General features: G+C 42.7%; 1 protein-coding gene across 1 annotated transcript in view; it reads left to right on the top strand.

Annotated features, from left to right (window-relative positions):
- Nucleotides 1-19,536, top strand: part of PIK3C2G (phosphatidylinositol-4-phosphate 3-kinase catalytic subunit type 2 gamma) — a 340,743-nt gene that overhangs the window by 33,270 nt on the left and 287,937 nt on the right. The window contains exon 6 of the mRNA XM_019543878.1: nt 5,473-5,543. Coding sequence (XP_019399423.1) covers nt 5,473-5,543 — 71 coding nt within the window. The remainder of the gene's footprint in view (nt 1-5,472; nt 5,544-19,536) is intronic.

The following is a 19,536-nucleotide window of genomic DNA, read 5'->3' as shown; positions in this document are numbered from 1 at the left end:
GACAGGTGTGATCTCCCATGCCCTTCTCCCGAGCGTCGCACGTTTCAGTTCTTCACGAACCTTGCTGTGGCTTCTTGGGCTGCACGGCCAGGCTATTGGGAGTGGCCTTGGGTCAGAGCCCCAGGGTTCTCTCCTGCCACATCTTTAATGATAAGTAGTTTCCAGTCAGGAGGATGATGTCTGGTCCTGCCCCCCTGGTACTTTCCCTTGGCCTTCCTCATGCCTGTTTCTTCTGAGGGCTGCACCTCCTCTACACCCTGCGTTATGCTCTCCCCAGTGCTCAATTCGTTAGGGGCTGTGGTTGTTGGCCCCTGGTGAAGCTAATACTGAGCGCTCTCTGCAGCCCCTCTTTGCTCTTCAGCTTACATGAAGCCGGGCTCTACCCAGGCTCCAGCCTCCCTTGACACATCGTTGGTTCCCCAAGTTTGGTACCTGCCGCCTGTCGTTCAGGTCAGGGTCCCATCCTCATTGTGTTCGCCGGCATCCCAGTCACTGCAACTGCCAGCCTTGGTCCACACTGGGTCTGTCAGCGACTCCTTGCACTCTCGCTGGCCCAGCATTCCCTTTGTGCTCCCCTTCTGAGGGGAGTCACCAAGCCTTCTCCTCCAGATCGTCTGGATTCTCTGGCCCCTCTGGGCTGGCCAGGGTCACTGTTTCTTTCCGGTCCCCCCGGCTTCCTTCCGGCTTGGTCTTTTCTGCTGGTATTGCCTGCCTGCCCAGCCAATCACCCTCAGCATGCTTTTATAAAGCATGCCCAGGTGGACATGGGAGCCATTCCCAGCTCCACCTGGCTCCACTGCAGGTTTTTCCTTTGATCTTCAACCGCAGTGGCTGGAGCGGTTTCACTTTCACTGCGATCAGCTGTTGGCATGGCGTCCCGCCACCTCTCTCCTGACTCTGATAAGTTTCTCGCACAACAGGGCACAGGACAGGGAAAGATTCTGGAGAAAATTATCAAGGATTCCATCAGCTGCAGGCTAATGGAAGGTATCTTTCTGAGTCCTAGCCAACATGGCTTTGTTGCTGGAAGGTCTTGCCTGACCAACCTCATTTCCTCCTGTGACCAGGTGACACATTGCCTGGACAAGGGAGACAATGTTGATGTCATATATCTGGATTTCAAGAAGGCCTTTGATTTGGTCACCCATGGTGTCCTCACGGCTAAGCTGGAAAACTGTGGCCACAACCATCTCATGGTCCAGTGGCTGGGGAACTGGCTTCAGGGTTGGACCTAAAATGTACTGGTTGATGGGAGCAAATCAACATGGCACACGGTGACTAGTGGTGTCCCTCAGGGCTCAGTACTTGGGCCAGTACTCTTGAACATTTTTATTAACAATCTGGATTCAGGCATCAGATGCGGACTGGCAAAGTTCACGAATGACACTAAACTATGGGGGAAGGCAGTCACACTGGAGAACAGGTTAGGGGTACCTGGACAGGCTTGCAAGGTGGGACGACCAAAACCTGATGGCATTTAATGCAGAGAAGTGCAAGGTGCTCCATCTTGATGGGGAAAAAACAGCAACATACTTATATTATAGGCATGGCAGTGCTACACTCACTAGCACCATGACTGAAAGAGACTTGGGGGTCTTGATTGACCACAGAATGAACATAAGACACCAACGCAATGCCATGGCTGGCAAAGCAAACCAAACTCTGGCATGCATCTACTGATGCATCTCAAACAAAACTAGGGATGGCATCCTCCCACTCTACTTCTCCTTAGTGAGGCTGCAACTGGAGTACTGTGTCCAGTTTTGGGTCCCTTACTTCAGAAGGGATGTGGATAAGTTTGAGAGAGTCCAGAGGAGAGCCACCTGTGTGATCAAAGGCCAAGAGAGCATGCCTGAGGAGAAGCTGAGGGACATGGGACTCTTCAGCCTGGAGAAGAGAAGGCTCAGGGGGGACTTGGTTGCAGCCTATAAGCATGTAAGTGAGGGGTACACCAGGATCTGGGAGAACAGTTGTTCACCAGGGATCCCCAAGGGAAAACAAGGTCTAATGGCCACAAACTTCTGGAAAGCCAATTTAGACTGAACATAAGGAAAAACTACTTTATGGTCCAAGTGTCCAGGGTCTGGAACAGACTCCCCCTAGAGGTGGTAGAAGAACCTACTCTAGACTCATTCAAATGGCATTTGGATGCTTATCTTGTGGGGGTCATTTGACCCCAGCAGACTTCCTGCCTATGGCAGGGAGGCTGGACTCAATGATCTTGTGAAGTCCCTTCCAGCCCCTAATGTCTATGAATCTATAAGCATTGTACAATGAGACAAAGTCAAACAGTGATGTTTTTAAAGTGCATTCTCGCTTTGCAGAATGTGCATGCACCTCACCTATGAGGAAAACTTATTTTTAAACCATTGGTTCTCCACTAAAAATCTAGGTGCAGGTGCTTTACTGCTGCTCTGTCTAAGAATGGTGCTGGCTTGAGGGATGTTCCTGTTACCCAGCATACGGGCACAGGAACTAGAAAGATTCCTTGCTTGTTGCTCTGGTTCAGAGTTGTGGAGCTTGTGCTTTGGAAGAGAGTGAGAATATCAGAATGGTATGTATCTTGACAGTGGTGCCGAATGCAGTCATGCAGTGCTCTGCATAGTTTCTTTCCCAGGAGCAGCACTTCGTTATATGCAAGTGGTACCTCAGGGCATTTCAAGATCTGACAAGTGACAGGAGTGCTACCGAATGTGTTGCAGAAGCACAACCACTACCAGAGATCAGATCCTCACTTCTCAATGGAATGAGCAGCAATGAGGAAGGGGTGGGGGGAGGAGCGGGAAGCCAGATGCCTAGTAAAAGGGAAATAGTTAAAGGGTTCTGAAGATATGAAGAAACAAAGGTGGAGTGAAATATAAAGAGAAGGGAGACCTAACTCAGAGGCTCCACTATTCTAAACAGATAAGCAAAATATTAGCAAGTGTCATCAGCTGAAATAAGGCAGCAGTAAACTAAGGTTTATTATTGGGTGTTAAAGTAGAGGTTAAAATCGTTAAAGTCACTATCAAGCCGCATGATGGTTTCTGTAAGAAAGAATAGTATGTATGGGTCTCAGAAATGGGTGGCGGAGGGCAGTGTGCCTTCCTCAATCTTAAATAATTCTTGCACTTTTTAATGAGATAGCAACACTAGAGTTTAGAGCAGGGACGGGCAATTATTTCAGTTGACAGGCCACTTAATGAGTTTTGGTGAACTGTCGAGAGCCGCACACGCAATTTTTCAGAAGATATCATTTTAACAAATTATACATAAAAAAAATGTTACACTCTAAAAATCAAACATCAATTATACCATACTCTTAATTTCAAAAAATACTTTTGTGCTGATTTATGGGGGGGGGGGGGTTAATTGTGTATATAGAGGTGATTGCATAACAGCTCAAAATAGTCTTATTCTTGTATCTAGTGGGGGGGGGATTGGGTGTACATGTGTATGGATGGGGCTTGCATGTGCATTAGGTCCCAGAAGCTGGGGGGGTGGAGGGGCACATGCAGAACAGCTCACCTGGGCAGTGCAAGTGCAGGGGCAATCCAACCCCCTCCCTCATCTGGCCCACAGCTGCTCACCACTCCTATCCAAGGCAGCCTTCACCTTGCTCTTGCCTGCACCCACCCCATGACTACCAACAACCCCAGCCTTGGCCAGCACACACAGCTTCCTAGTGGGGCTGCTCTTGCAGTCACCCAGGTATTACTTGACTCCCCCCGCCTCCAGGAGCTCCTCTTCCTGACCCTGCTGCACTACTCCAGTTGGCTGGGAAGCTACAGTGGAGCAGTTCCTAAACCAGTGGGTGGGACTCCAGCTGAAGCTCCTGGACACCTTTCAACCACTCAGCTATCTGCAGGTGGCTGCTCATGGCATCAGGCAGGCAGAGCAGGTAGAAGGTGGCTCAGGGCTGGAGCTGGAGACCCACACACTGGACAAGCAGCCACACAAGGCAGCAGCTTGCCCCTGCCTGGAGCAGCACAGGAGGGGGAGGAGGAGAAGGAACTTCTGGAGGTGGGGGAAGCTTGTACAGCTGCAGTAGTGGCAGGAGCCGGCATGCTGGGAAGCTGTGCACACTGGCTAGGGCTGGGGTGAGCTGTTGATGGGCACAGGGCAGGAGCATGGCATGAGCCCCCAGACAGGAGTGCATGGGCCTTAACCCAATGTGGAGCACTGCAGGGGTAGCTGTGGACTGGATGCAATCAGTTGGCAGTCTGGATCTGTTTTGCAGTCCATATTTTGCTCACCCCAGGTTTACAGAGATGCAGCCAACTGAAAACTTAGACTTGCACTCTTAAATATAAACAAAAAGTCTAAATGATTTGCCTCTTCTGCTCCTAGTTGCTTCAGTATAATGAAATGTGAAGTTCAAGCTTCAGTACACTGCAGAAAGGAACTCAGATATTTTTGTAGCTTCAAAAGAGAGGACTAGGGAGAGCTTAAAGTAATTATAAGAAACCCTATTTGGGGACATTTGTTTTCTCCATGCTGCCCTGTTTTTGTCTCCTCTTTTTGTTGCAGCTCCTGTTTTTTGAGAGAATAGGCTCTTAGGGACAGGGGCTATGACATTATTGCTTGTCTGTACAATGCCTAGACCAGCAGTGCCCAGATTCTCAACTGGTGTTACTGCAATACAGATAACAAAGGGGAAAATACAAGCATTATATTTTGATCAGTCTAAGCAAGGTTATGTCAATCTAAATGCCCAGCCATGTAAGCAATCCAGAATTTAAACTGCCCAAAAAATGGAATGCCTGATCTAAATTAATTCACCTCAGGAGGTGAATTAACTTTATGTTGGCCTTGGTTTACCTGAACTAAAATGGGTTAACTCTGCCTAATGAATGCCTGCACATGTTCATAGCATAGGCTTGGGGCTGGGAAAGCCCCGCCACTAGGGCTGTGCTGTTGTTTTAACACTCCCTCCCCACACACACACACCAACCCGCCCTGATCCCATTAGTCCCCCTTCTCCTCCTCCCTTCCTAATTCACCTCCAGCTGCCTAGGTGAACACCTGCAGGCAGCAGAACCTGACACCAGACTCAGGTTTAGGCAGCTTAAAATGAGCTGCCTAGTCTGAGTCAGGTGATTTCAATGATTGTTTGCACCCAAATAAGCTTCTGAAATCCAAGTAACTGAAAAGGGGGGAAGGCATTTTAATCCTCCATGTGAAAAGTTGGGTAGAGCTGGCTATAAAAGCAGGGAGCTATCTTTTCCATGAAAATAAAACATAGTTTGATAAAAATTGAAATACTCTGTGAACTCATATTAATTTGACTGCTTGTTTTCATTTGGATGAAAATAAGAGGAGGAAAAAACCTGATAATGTTGAACTATCCTACTCCCTGGGGAGACAAAAAAAGATGTGAAAGGTTTATTCTTAAAACCTATTGACTTTATGAACCACCAATAATATTTGTGCTGTTTAGATATATTTCGTTCCAGCACCTTTATAATACTTCACATGTCCCTCTGCCTACAGCATGAAGATGACCAAAGTCAGTTTAATCTGAATCAGCTGTTGGGATATCCATGTATTTGGAAACTATCCAGGTAAGACTATTAATAGATTGGAGCAGCTTCAGTTATATCTTTGTTTTTTTGCAGTCAGCACCTATGTCGTCTAGAACCATGATTTCAGAGCCCAAGGGGGTACATAGTTGGCACCTATTGAAACAGAATTAACTCAACAGTTTTTATTTATGACCCCTTCCCTTGTGTGGCAGAAATGAATAATAATCTATATAGAATCATAGAAAATTAGGGTTGGAAGGGGCCTCAGGTCATCTAATCCAACCTCCTGCTCAAAGCAGGACCAACCCTGGCTGGAATGATCTAGGTGGGGATCTGTTGAGCCAGGACTTAAAAAACTCCAAGGATGGAAATTCCACCACCTCTCTAGGTAACCCATTCTAATGCTTTACCACCCTTCTAGTGAGAGAGTTTTTCCTACTATCCAACCTAAACCTCCTTTGCTGGAACTTCAGACCATTGCCCCTTATTCTGTCATCTGTCACCACTGAAAACAGTTTAGCTCCATCCTTTTTGGAACCATCCTCCATGTACCTAAAAGCATCTATCAAGTCCTTCCTCCATCTTCTCTCCTGCAGACTAAATAAGCCCACTTTCCTCAGCCTCTCTTCACCATGTGCCCCAACCCCCTAACCATTTTCATTGCCCTCCGCTGGGCTCTCTCCAACTTGTCCACATCCTTTCTATAGTGGGGGGACCAAAACTGGACTCAGTACTCCACGTGTGGCCTCATCAGTGCAGAATGGAGCAGAATAATCACTCCCCTTGATCTGGTGGCAACACTCCTACTAATGCAGCCCAGTATGCTGTCATTCTTCACAACAAGGGGACACTGTTGACTCATATCTAGCTTACTGTCCACTATAACCCCAGGTCCTTTTCTGCAGAGCTATTGCTTAGCTAATTGGTCCTAAGCCTGTGGCAGTGCCTGCAATTGTTCCATCCTAAGTGCAGTCCACCCTTAAAATAGAGGACTGGGCCAAAAGATATCTCAAAAGATTCAACAAGGACAAGTGCAAATGTAAAAAGTAACTTCACCCTTAGTTTCTTAGAGCTCTCCCCAAATTTTAAGTTTTTCTCCTTGATATAATGGAGTTGTATCCTTCATGCCAACCAAAACATAAGTATGCCTATTGGCTAGAGACAGAAATTACACCATATACTGGTATAAGTGATCAGAAACCAGTTCAAATCTGTAACACAAGAGAAGGTCAATGAACATAAACCACTTTCAGAATGACTGAAACCAGTTTAAGATCAACCTGGATGGATGTAGTATCAGACTGAACTAATTTAGGTTAAACTGGTTTATTGAACTTCTGCCCCAGATCATTATCATTACTTATCTATTTGTTTCTTGTCATATAAAGTTTCTGGCCTTTTTCATTGTCAAAGAATTTTTCCATTAGAACATATGGTGAAAGGTGCTTCCTATGCATCTGAATATTTGCATTTCCCATTTAATCAATTGATTATTTCTTCCTTCTGCCACATTTGCAAAAAAACAAGATCTCTTGCTAAATATCAGAAGCACTCTATTTACCCACCCCTTCTCCATCATCCTGTGGGATGTTGACTGCAGTGCTATTTAGAACGACCTAACTCCCAGCATTAGAAAAGAATAATGAAACAGAAGAACAAAGCAACTGTCTCATTGCATCCTTGTGCTCCACCATCTGTCGTCTCTTGTTTTATTCTTAGATTATAAGTGTCTAGAGACAGGGACAGTATTTTCAACCCCCTCCCCCCCCCAGTTGCATGTATACCAACTAACACAATGGATTTCTGAGTAGAATCCCTTAAGTGCTATAGAAATAAAAATAATAAACATCAGCAGCCCTTTTAAAAATAATACTGCAATTCCCCTCCCTCTTTGTATTTTCCCTGATCTTGCTCTTTAGCCACTCATTAGTAAATAGATTTTCACACTCTCTGTACTAGAAGGAGATTTAGCAGAGACCTTTCAGGCTATAGCTCTACTGCATAGTTAACTCAAGGATAAATAACTCATGTTAGTTGCTCTTGAGTTAACCTAGCTCATGTGAGAGTGCCTACATGACAAAACCATTTTTGATGTAAGCGTGATTATGTTAACAGCACTGCATAATATGCTAATTTAGCCTGTAATTTATACCTGTCCTAAACCAGCTTCAGTTAAGTGTCTAGACTGAGAGAGAGATGTATAGCCACCAGGTGGGTTGTAATCTGGTTTACCACAGAGCTGTCTAATCTTTATTGTTGTCCCACTAGTACAGCCCTCCAGTCCTCTCTAATGGGTGTGAAGGATGAGGGCTCTATAATCACAGTGTTGTGGCGAGTGGATGGGATTTGAATTACCAACCACCCTTGTGTCATAAATCCTGTTATTCTGTAGTGAAGGTGAGCCCTTAGTCTTACAATCTCATGTTCATTATTTCTCAATTTCCATTCTTGCCCCTTTGTAACAATTTCTGTTCAGCTGGCCCTATCACAATGGTCCTGTCACAATGATCAGGGAACAAGATCATGAAAGCTATATCTTTAGCTGACTGCCCTGCAATTGGAGGTATTATTGCAGCATGATGTAGGTGTATGTAAGCTCAGCTAGTAGCAAAGATGCAGTGAAAAGGGCTTCAGCATGGTCCATATAAGCCTAGCTGGAACCATGAGAGTACTTGAGCAGTCAGCGTATGATGAAGTTCAACTCACTTGAGCACGTCTACAGGATATACTAGGTTGCCGTACCAATGAGCAGTAGCAGCTAAAAATAACTGTACAGCGATGGAACTGCGCAGTAACACCAGTTACCATACCATCATTTAGTACTAGCTTAAACAAGTACTGAATGTTGTTACTGTGCAGTCTGCCGCACATGTAGACACATCCACTCTGTCTTAACTTCTATTAGTAACTGAGATAGTTTGATCAAAGCTGTCTTGAATATGCCTAACCCTTCTACAATCAGAAGTATAGTAATTAGAGGTATTGCTTTTGTCCCAGAGAATGTGTTGGTCAAGAAAGAAAAGGCTCGTAACCTTTTTAAGATGGCATGAGCTTGCACAGGGTGAAGTAACAAAAACAAGCTAGGATCTTAGCTGCATAAATCAACAGATAGCTCTCACAAGCAAGCATGTAACTGTAGTAAAGCAAATCCATACATCTACTGGAAGTTCCTAGATTTTTATGCCTCACTGTAAAACCTGCATACAGTAAAAAAAACAAACAAAACCTGAATGTCAGTAGAATTGAAACCTGTTACTGTAGAAATACTGTAGTATTACACCAGGGCTGAACTTGGCCCATAACCTTCAACATTACGTTGTCCTTAAATGTGACATAATGACAGACTTGATGCCTGCAGTCAGATAAGATTTTTTTAAAGAACCATATGTAGCATATTGAAAAATGGTCTTTTGAAGAGGAAACCTGAAATTACTCCAGAAAAAATGCTGCTTCTAATAAATTAAAAATTGAATGCTATAATGTGTATAGCATGCAACTACCTACACACACAGAAAGGCAAACCAACATCTAAGAGTGGTTCTCCCACACTTTTACCTCATGTTATAAAAACTCTAGCAATAAATGTAACTGAACTAATAGGTATTGTTGCCAGAATAAGATGGTCTGGATTTCTAATGATCTCATATATAGTAATTATAATAATGCATACATTTTATTATGGCAACTTCCATTTTATTCCCTTTAAAAACACAACTGGGTATAAATAGCAGTACTTTTAAAGAACTAAATAAAAACCAAACCCTGCATCAGTTACTGAAATCTCTGTATTAATACCCTGATTAATAAGACTGAGAGGAGACTTGGTGGCTGTCTATAAGTATGTAAGGGATGAATATCGGGAACTGGGAGAAAAACTGTTCATTAGGGTGCTCCAGGGGAGGACAAGGAGCAATGGTCATAAACTGTCAGAGGCTGGTTTCAGGTTGGATGCAAGGAAGAACTTCTTTATGGAAGGGGTGACCAGAATCTGGAATAGACTTCCCAAGGAGGTGGTGCAGTCCCCAGCCTTGGGAGTTTTCAAGAGGAGACTGGATAGACACCTTGCTGGGATCATTTGATCTCAGCAGTATTCCTTCCTAGAGCAGGGGGGTTGGACTCAATAATCTTTTGAGTCTCTTATGACCCTTAATTTCTATTAATTTATTATTCTGTGTGTATACACAGATATTAACAGATCCATGGATATTCAATATACAGTATACAATGTACATGCTGAAGAAAGTGCATATTCCTGGTTCTTCAGACGTGGTCAGATAATCTTTAGAAGTTAGAGATGGGAGGGAAAAGTCTTCCCAGCCCATTAAAAGGGCATTGGTCATTAACACAGAGAATGATGGGAAATGTAACCGTAAGAAAGAGGAAAAATGGCATCAATCTTAACCAGACACAAGCACTGCATTCCTACTTAGCATGAGTTAAGTAGGCTGGGAAAAAATTGGAGAGGGAAGTAAATGCTCCCTACACTTTGCTTATGATTTGCTGACGTAGAAAGCTATTTAAAAAAATAGGGCATGCTGCTACATCTGTTTCCACAGCTAGGATCCCGGCAGCTTTTTCTTCCAGTTCATTGTTTTAGGAAAGGATTTGCGAGTTCTGCTGAGTGGTGTGTCTGCCTGGCTTGAGCTTGGTGGTCTAGTTTAGTTGTTAGTTTACAGAGCTTTACTTCACTGTTCAGTCCTGGTCAGTCCATTTCCAATATATCAAGTGTAAGATAAGAGAGTGAACAACTTTCTGTTTTCATATGGTGATAAATAGATGGTGATTCTATTTCTTTCTACCCTCTTTCCCCCCAATATCCAGGCAGAACCTTGTTGCAATAACCATGAAATATGAGCATGAACTGGAGCAGCTATTACAAAACGAGGTATTTCAGCCTGTTTAACCAGAAAAGCATTTGCTTACCTGTGAAAAGTATGTAAAAGTTAATCTGCCTCAAAATGAATTAATGGGGATTCTTTAATCAAAGCTGTTTAATCTGATTTGAGAAGGGTGTAGATTCAGTTAATAAAAATGAACTTCTAAATTAGGAAAAAATGCTACAAGTTTAAAACATCCAAGGTAAATATTTCCTGTGCTTGGGGAAACTAAAAAGGAAGAAAGGTTTTGGGGTTTTTTTTGGTCAACAGTAATAGGGTTACATCTTGTTTCTGTGAAGGATGCAACTGTTTAAGTCTGCAAAATTAGGCTCCCATCCTGCAAACTCTTAAGCATGTGCTTAAATGTAAGCATTTGTTAATGGGGCTGCCCACATGCATCAATTTTGTCATAAGCTTGAGTTTGAAGGCTCAGGTTTAGATAGAAAGACTTATGGGGTTGCTCTTGAAATTTTCAGGACTTCTCTGAAACTTTGCAAATAAATCTTAATTTTAGTCCATCCATTCCTAAAGTCTGCCCAATCTAAACCCAAATGCAGGTGTGTGTTTATTTGAAAGATAACATAGATAGGAATGAGGATGGCAAAGTATGATTTGAGTTGAGTTGGGAATAATGACACACTCATTTCTATCTTTGTTTAAACTGGTTCTTTCATCATTTTGATATATGATTGGGGAATAGAAAGGAAATGGTGAATCACAAAATGTCTTTATGCATCAGCTTTGAGCTTCTTCAGTTTTATGCAGTAGAATTTTAGCTAAATATGTTAAAATAAGGAACTAATTTTTCAGTAAGTTAGACAGTAATATTCCACTGTGTTTTAGGAGACTACTCTCCACCTGCTTCTTTCTCCCTTCGTTTTACTGTTTCAGGAAATTTTTGAGCAGTGGATATTTCTATTTTGCATTACAAGAAAACAGCAAAAGCATTCTACAAAAAAGTCTACATTTATGTGAAAATTATTAATACATTTCTTGTGTAGAACCTATAAAAATATGCCAGGTGTACCCTTGCAGAATGGAACACATTTTAACACAGATAGATATGTTTAATGTACATCCAAAAATGGAATTCTCAGCTTTGACGATCATGGGACATAGATCAGCCACGCAGCACCTAACGTGATGCCAGTATCAAGCGAAGGCCCAGAATTTGAAATCACAGAGGCATTTGCTTAACTATGAGTGGTCCCTTTTAAATGTAGAAGAACTACTTATTTTAAAAAGCTGGGCACACGCCTATGCATGTGAAGATTCAGGGATCCCAAATCAGGTCCTCTCAATACTTCATCAGTAAAATGACTTGGGGAGGACAAACCCGAGTATAATCTGCCCACCTGGGTTTCCTGACATTCTCAAGAGCAGCAAGTTACTGCATAAGTCTGTTAAAAACTGAAGACTCAAGCATGGGTGTTGAGAATGTATTCAGAGCAGCCTCATAAGTAAACTTCTAGCTCTGGAATATGTCAAAAGACTCAGGTATGCAGATCAAGTTCATCCCCATTTTTGCCAAAACCTACATAGGAAAGTACATTTCTTTATGAAGTGTACTTCTCTGAAATGCAGTTAATCATCCACATTTAAAACACTGGGACCTAAAGCAAAAAAACTTAGAATTGAAAGAGTGCCATGCAGGGGTCCTGTGTGGAGTAGTGGGTTGGACTAGATGACCTCCTGAGGTCCCTTCCAACCCTAACCTTCTATGATTCTATGTAGAACTTTGTTTTTAAAAAGAAGAAAAAAAAGAAAACCAGCTATACCTCACAGTCCATGTCTTTCAATTCGCACTGCACAGTGTTGCAGATGTACGGAGCTCCCTCCAATTTGTCTTTGTAAAGATCATTTTACCTTAAGTTGACTAGCAATCAACAAACTTAAATAGTTATCATTGCAAAGTCTAGTCTGGCCATTTCCTAGTCATTTATCTAAATGGTATTTAACCTGGAATAGTCACACCCCAAGTCAGTATGTGACAGATCTGGGACAGGGGTTGGCAACCTACAACCCATGGGCTACTTGTAGTCTGCAAAAAGATTGCATATGTCCTGAGCAACACAGGGCAGCACTGGGGATGGGAAGTACATAGCCCTGCAGAGCTGCCAATCCCTTTTGGAGCCTACCAGTTACTCTCAAATCTACACTTACCCTCGCTGCACCACATATCTGCAGTGAGGGTAAACAGACAGCTTGAGTTCTTTGAGGGAGTTGCTGGGGAGAGGTAGAGTGGAGATTTCCAGCCTATTGCAAAAGACCAGGTTGCAAACTCTAGCCAATGGAGGCCAATGATTGCCAACTGCTTATCTAGGGGGTATGCAAGAGGAAGGTATGGGAAATGTAAAGGAGGAAAAGGCAGAAAAAGGAAAAACATGAGCAATATTTGTAGGCTGCTGTAGTGATTGCAGAGTGGTTGTAGAGACATTTAAGTATTATATAGAGTATATCAAACTTAAGAAAGGATGTATGACCTCAAAACATGGAGAGAGAAAAAAAACCTGTTTAAGTCTGCAGATAGTGACCGAATTAAAGGGATTAGACCAATGTAAATAAATTAAGGAATGTATGAGAGAGCAAAAAACAAATATAAGGAACTGTAAGTTGTTATCTGAATTCAATTTTTTCCCAAATAAATCTGATTGAATCAGTTTAAAAACATTTAAAACTACTATCCCTGATCCCCACACTCCCTGAAAAAAATATGCATCATTCTTATTACTTTCAATAATAGGTACTCATATCTTGTAGTGGGAAAATAGGAAACTCCCAGGGCCTGCTAAAAGTGTGGGAAGTGGTGGGGGAAAGAGAGCTGCTACTGTGACTTGTTTTTCAACTGTGGATTCCTGCCTTGGATCTGTGCAGTAGAATTCCTGCCTTGCACTTAGGCCCCAATTCATTGCATAACATACTTAACTTTTAGTCACAAGCCAAATCCATGTACAGTAAAATCTCTGTTATCTGGCATGAATGGGGAATGGGGGGTGCCAGTTATCTAAAAATTCTGGTTATCTGCGAGTTTACCTAGCAAGGAAGACCGTGCCATACTTGTAGTGCAAATTCTCAAAGAATTAGTGTACAATACATTACAGTATAACATACTGTATACAGAATAAAATAGTGTACAGGTAACACTGGAGTGAAGAGAAATCCTGAGGCAGTGACGTACAGTACAGTACACTAAAGTTACACGTAGTCCACTATTGGCAGCCAATAGTGGCACCTAGATCACTTAAAAGTACAGTATACTTAACACTACAGCATGCATCCACTGAAATTCTGGTTAATAGAGGATCCGGGTTAGTTGAATGCCCGATAACAAAGATTTTATTGTATATACAGAAAAAAAGCATTTAAGTATATGCTTGAGTTTATGCCAGTTGGATTTAACTGCATGTTTAAATGCTTTTCTAAATTCAGGCCTTTTTCTCTCCTCTAGCTTTGGTTTAACCAGGCCGTGATCTGGATCTTCAATAAATTGAAGCCATTTGTGGACCTATTTACCTACCCATACCTCCCAATCCCCAAATAATAGTCATCTATTGAAAAACTTTGAGATTTAGAAATCCATGACTGCTTCTGACATCTATGATCAAATTTCATTCCTTGCTGCTCTATATGCCTTACAGGCTAGGCAGCAGTTGCTGCTATTACAAAATGAAAAATAGTTGGTGCAGGAAAAATGAGTTGAAATCTATGAAACTATCCTAGACAGTTAATTAATTGAATATTATCTGTTCCAGTTGCTCAAATTAGCTTGTGGCATTCATTTTAATCTTTAAATGTGTCATAAACTTACCATTTACATGTAAAGAAGCTTTAAATGTTTCATAAAGGAGGCAGAGTCCACACAGGAGAAATATTCTTAATTATATAAATAATTTAAACACCAAAACATCCTCCAAAAGTTTCGTTAGCTTTTAAATATTTACCATAAATAAACATGCACACTATGTTGATTTGAATTCCTCCAGATTTTTTGGAAATTTAGATGAAAAACGTAACATAGCTACTGAAAAATAAGTCTCTTCAGGTACATGCATGTATTTGCAGTACTTGATCTATGATTGCATAAATTACTTCAAGACATGTGATCGTAGATTGGGTTTGGCTCATGTATATGTTTGCTGGTGCTGGGACCCTCACCAGGAACCTGTTTTAAGTAAGTCTGGGTTAAGGGAGGAATCTACCAGGTCTGCAGGGAGGAAGCTGGGGAGGGCAGGGAGGGAGGGGAGGTCATCTATCCAGGGCTGGAGGTCTGAGGGCCAAAAATAGCTGGGTCAGGGTGGTGGGGATTAGGAAAAGCACATAGGTCCTGGGGAACCTAAATTACCCGGATATCAGCTGGGAGGAACAGGCGGCCAGAACATGCTGCTCAAGGAGGTTCTGACACTGTGTGCAGGACCTCCACCTAACCCTGATGGTGTCCAGTCCCACTAGGGGTAGCGCCCTGCTAGACCTGGTCCTAGCAACAGGGCATGATCTCATGGTGGACCTGCAGGTACACGGTAACCTGGGTGATAGTGACCACTACTTGGTAGAGTTCACTATCCAGCAAAGGGTGACAAAAATATCCAGTGATGCTAAAGTTTTAGACTTCAGAAGAGCCAACTTAACTTAACAGTATTCCTTAATACTGACTAGGAAAATCTTCCCACCTTGAACATAGACAGACTTGCAAAAGGCACCAGACTGCCAAAGATTAGTCCTGACTTAGTTAAGGAGCACTTGCAAGGGCTGGATGGGTACAAGTCAACCAGCCCAGATGACCTCCATTCATAGGTGCTGAAGGAATTGGCTGTCTGAGCTCTTAGAGTGCTCTGGACAGGCCCCTGAGGACTGGAAAAAGGTCAACGCGGTGTCCATTTTTAAGTAGGGGAGAAGGGAGGAGCCGAGTTACTTTAAGCCAGTCAGTCTTACCTCTGTCTCTAGGAAAATACTAGAAAAAATCATCAAAGAGCGTATTTGTGAAAGCCCAGCAGCGGAAACGATGCTGAATGGAAACCAGCATGGGTTTGTCGCAGGTACATCCTGCCTGACAAACCTTATAGCCTTTTATGACCAAGTCACACACTGCCTTGACACAGGAGTGGAGGCCAATGTCATCTACCTGGATTTTAGGAAGGCCTTCGACACAGTTCCACATCCTATTCTCATAGGGAAGCTAAAAGGCTGTGGAGTGGACGCCTACAAGTCAGGTGGGTGGCTAACTGGCTTAGGGACTGTACCCAGAGAGTGGTGGTTGACGGGTCAATTTCAACCTGGAAGGAAGTGGGCAGTGGGGTCTTACAGGTTTCGGTCCTTGGGCCAGTATTATTTAATATCTTCATCAGTGATTTGGACGAGGGTGTGTTGAGCACCCTCTCCAAGTTCACAGATGATACCAAATTATGGGGCAAAGTTAATACACCAGAGGGCAGGGAGCAGTTACGGGCTGACCTGGACAGGTTAGATCAATGGGCAGAACATAATAGGATGTAATTCAACAAAGATAAATGTAAGGTACTCCACCTAGGAAGGAGGAATCCTCAGCACACCTATAGGTTGGGGGATGTCCTCTTCAGCAGCTCGGAGGCTGAGAGAGATCTTGGAGTCAACTATGACTCCAAGATGAAGAGCTGGAAGTGCAACAAGGCCATCAACAAAGCCAATTGCACCTTGTTGTGTATTAGCAGATGCATGACCAACAGATTGAGAGAGGTGATGCTCCTCCTCTGTGCAGCACTAGTCAGGCCACAGTTGGAGTACTGTGTCCAGTTTTGGGTGCCGCACTTCAAGAGGGACACGAAAGATCTGGAAAGGGTTCAGAGGAGGGCCACCTACATGATTAATGGTGTCCAGGGAAGACCCTACAAGGAGAGGTTGAGAGATCTGGATCTCTTCAACCTATACAAAAGATGGCTGAGGGGTGACCTTGTGGCTGCCTACAAATTTATCAGGGGAGAACAGCAGGGAATTGGGGATGCGCTGTTTTCCAGAACATCCTAGGGAATAACTAGGAATAATAGGTGCAAACTAGTGGAGAGTAGATTTAAGTTAGACATTAGGAAGAAATGTTTTACAATAAGGGTAGCCAGAGTCTGGAATGGGCTTCCAAGAGAGGTGGTACTGTCACCTAACTTGGAGGTCTTCAAGAGGAGGCTTGACAATCACCGGTCTGGGGTTGTCTGACCATGGTCCTCTTTTCTTCCAGGGGCAGGGGGTCAGATACAATGATCCATTGTGTCCCTTCTGACTCTATAATCTATGAATCCCTGGAGCTGTGGCATGTGGCTGGGCTTTCTGAGCCCTGGGGTTATATTTCAGATGTGTACAGATGAAATTCATTAGATCAGGCTAACCCTTTTCCAATGTAACTTGATTCACCTCCTCAGGTAAATGGGGGCTAGATACATTTTGGGAGGTTAGGTCATGTTAAAAATGGCCACCTGATCTAACTTGCAGACCTTGCTGCATGGAGGATCTAGATAGATCTAAGTATGAACTGTACAAAAGTTCAGGACAGTTAGATTGGGCTGGTCATTTTTAGACAGATCTAAGTTAACCCTATCTGCAAAGTAGACTCAATTTAGATTGGGGTAGATCAGTCTAAAAATGACTAAATTCCATACAGTTCCCAGTGCAGCCTCGCAGCTTGAAAAGCCCAGCTGCTATCGAGCCCCAGAATTGTGCTTTTCCTCCACCCCCCACACCCCGGCACCAAGCTATTTTTAGCACTGCCCCCCCCCCCCAAAAGCTGCTCCCTGTACTACTTTTACTGGGGTTTGCCAGTGCCATGAGTTGCACAAGTAAGTCAGGGTGTGGGAAAGGGCAGGTGGGATGAGGGATTTGTTTGTTGTGCAGGGTAGTTGCATCTGGAAGTCGGGGCCTAAAATTTTTCCCCTGGGCCCAGGAGTGTGGAAGAGAGCCCCCAGCTTTCTCCTCCACAGGACACCCCCTTCCCCAATCCTGTCAAATCCTCCTGTGGATACTGCTAGCTCCCCAGTCCCTCCCACAGACTTTGCCTGCCCCCCATGGACCCCATCTTCCCTCCTGATCCTCATGCAGATGCCCCATCCCCCTGAGCCTGTTCCCCACCCCTTATTCTCCCCCAGCCAGGCTACTAACTCCCCCATCCCAACTTAGATCAGGTGGCCATTTTTAATTCAATCTGACCTCTCCCTAATGTTCCCAAATATCTCTATGCAGCCTAAATTAGATCAGACCAGCTATTTTTCACCTGATCTAACCTCCCCAAGCATCTGTACAGATTGGTATTCAGATTGGCCTAACCCAAGGCAGGTCAATTTAAATGTAACATCTGCATGTACCCGTTTTTCTCTGTCCAGTGAGATAAAAATCAATATGATTTTGGTTATGTGGAATGGGAAACCTATATTCATCAAATATCTGTCTGAAAAGTGAAAAGGGGACAGTCATATCTGATTTTCACATATGCTTAGTCTCTAAGGTGGACTGAGCTATTCCTTGTTAGTAGCTACTTCGCACACCCCATATCTAATATGTTGTTGTTGTTTTAAGCTGTAAAATAATTTGTCAGTGTTATTCTAAAATATGCAGCATATCATGCAGAAATGCAAACACTCCTCAGAAATATCCATCATAATTTACAGAACTTCACAGGGTACTCTGAAAATATAAACAAGATTTTTTTTTCCCATCCAGGGGTGGCACAGCCATTGACTTAGTCATGATTTATGTATCTATAATGATAACACACTGCTCTTAAGAGGTAGGTGAGTGAGTGAGTGAGTGATCTGTATCCTCCTGCAAGAGAGAAAAAATTTCTCTTGTTTTCTAGGTCTGTTTGATAAATAAACCCATATAATCTTCAAACTGTCCCAATTAAGGTTGTGACAGAGCACTTCCATTTTAGCAGCTCCTGAGCATGCAGTTGTGTGCAAACTGTACATGCAAAGAGGAAAACCTGCAAGCGTTAATCCTAAAAGTCAGAGTGGGCAGAAAAAAATAAGAAGGATGGGAGATGCATTCATTTTAAAAGAACAGAATAGAAAGTGATGAGTCAGTTTAAGTGCTGAGAAAGCTCTAAAATTTACTAGGCCACACAAGTAAACACATCCAATATCCTTCCCCCTTCAATACCTATGGCAATTATTTTAAAAGTTCCATTTTTATTTTTCAGAATCCTTATGCTACAAATAGCAAGATACTGTGCTTAATGCATTCCTAGTCATAACTCCATTCAGGGGAGTTAGAACAAGGAAGCAATGTTATTCAAATATATCCATTTATTATATGAATTACAGGTACTAACCTTCTCACTGCAGTTCAGCTATAGACCTTGAGTTTGAAAATAATATAGCTCATCTTGGGGCAGTGTTTCTCTTTCAGATGTACAAATGGATGAGTTTCAGAAATAGCTTTATCAGCTTGTAGACACACTGTAGCTTAATAAAAGGAATGTTATCTGTACAGAGACACAGAGAATATTTAATAGGAGAGTTTATATTTGCTCAAGGAATATATTTCACACTTTTAGGGAGCAAGTATGTAAGCAAAAGCAAGGAATATGTGAAAAAATTTAAATTAATTTTTCCTGAGCTTGAGTCCATGACATTTATGCGGGTTTCTGCTTTTACCTTTGGGACCCAAATTCTGCACCTCAGTTCATCAGTATGTATACCTGCAACATCTTGAAGGCAATGGAAGGCATGAAGATTTCAAATGCAATATTTTAAAAATATTTTTTAAATCTGTGCTTTTTTCATGAAAATTTAATACATTTGAGCTATATGTTTGTACAGAAATGCAGTTCATGACATATCCACACAGTTTCCTACCCATATGCCAGAAGCAATGCAGTCTTTTCACACACACCTTAGTATAAGAAGTCACTACTTCTAGAAAGGAAGAACATGTCTTTTATAGCATCTCCTATTAAGATGAATAGAAGACAAAAGCAGTAATAAAACAGCAGCTTAAATTAACACAGAATTTCCAGTTTATCTGGATTCAGTCACCTTCAAAAGCTTTCTTGTCCACATTTGTTGGGTTTTTTAAAAATGAAACTAAGTTAAGCCACCATGATCATTATCACTGGCAATCCCTTATAGTCAAGAACGATTGTCTTCCATGATTTGTACCTATGGATCCAAAGATGAGTAACAAGGCCAATCCAGGATTGA

This window comes from Crocodylus porosus, unplaced genomic scaffold (assembly GCF_001723895.1).
Source record: "Crocodylus porosus isolate Cpor-Errol unplaced genomic scaffold, CroPor_comp1, whole genome shotgun sequence".
NCBI classification, from domain to species: Eukaryota; Metazoa; Chordata; order Crocodylia; family Crocodylidae; genus Crocodylus; species Crocodylus porosus.
Note: the sequence above shows the minus strand (reverse complement) of the source record. Positions and strands in the feature narration are given on the sequence as shown.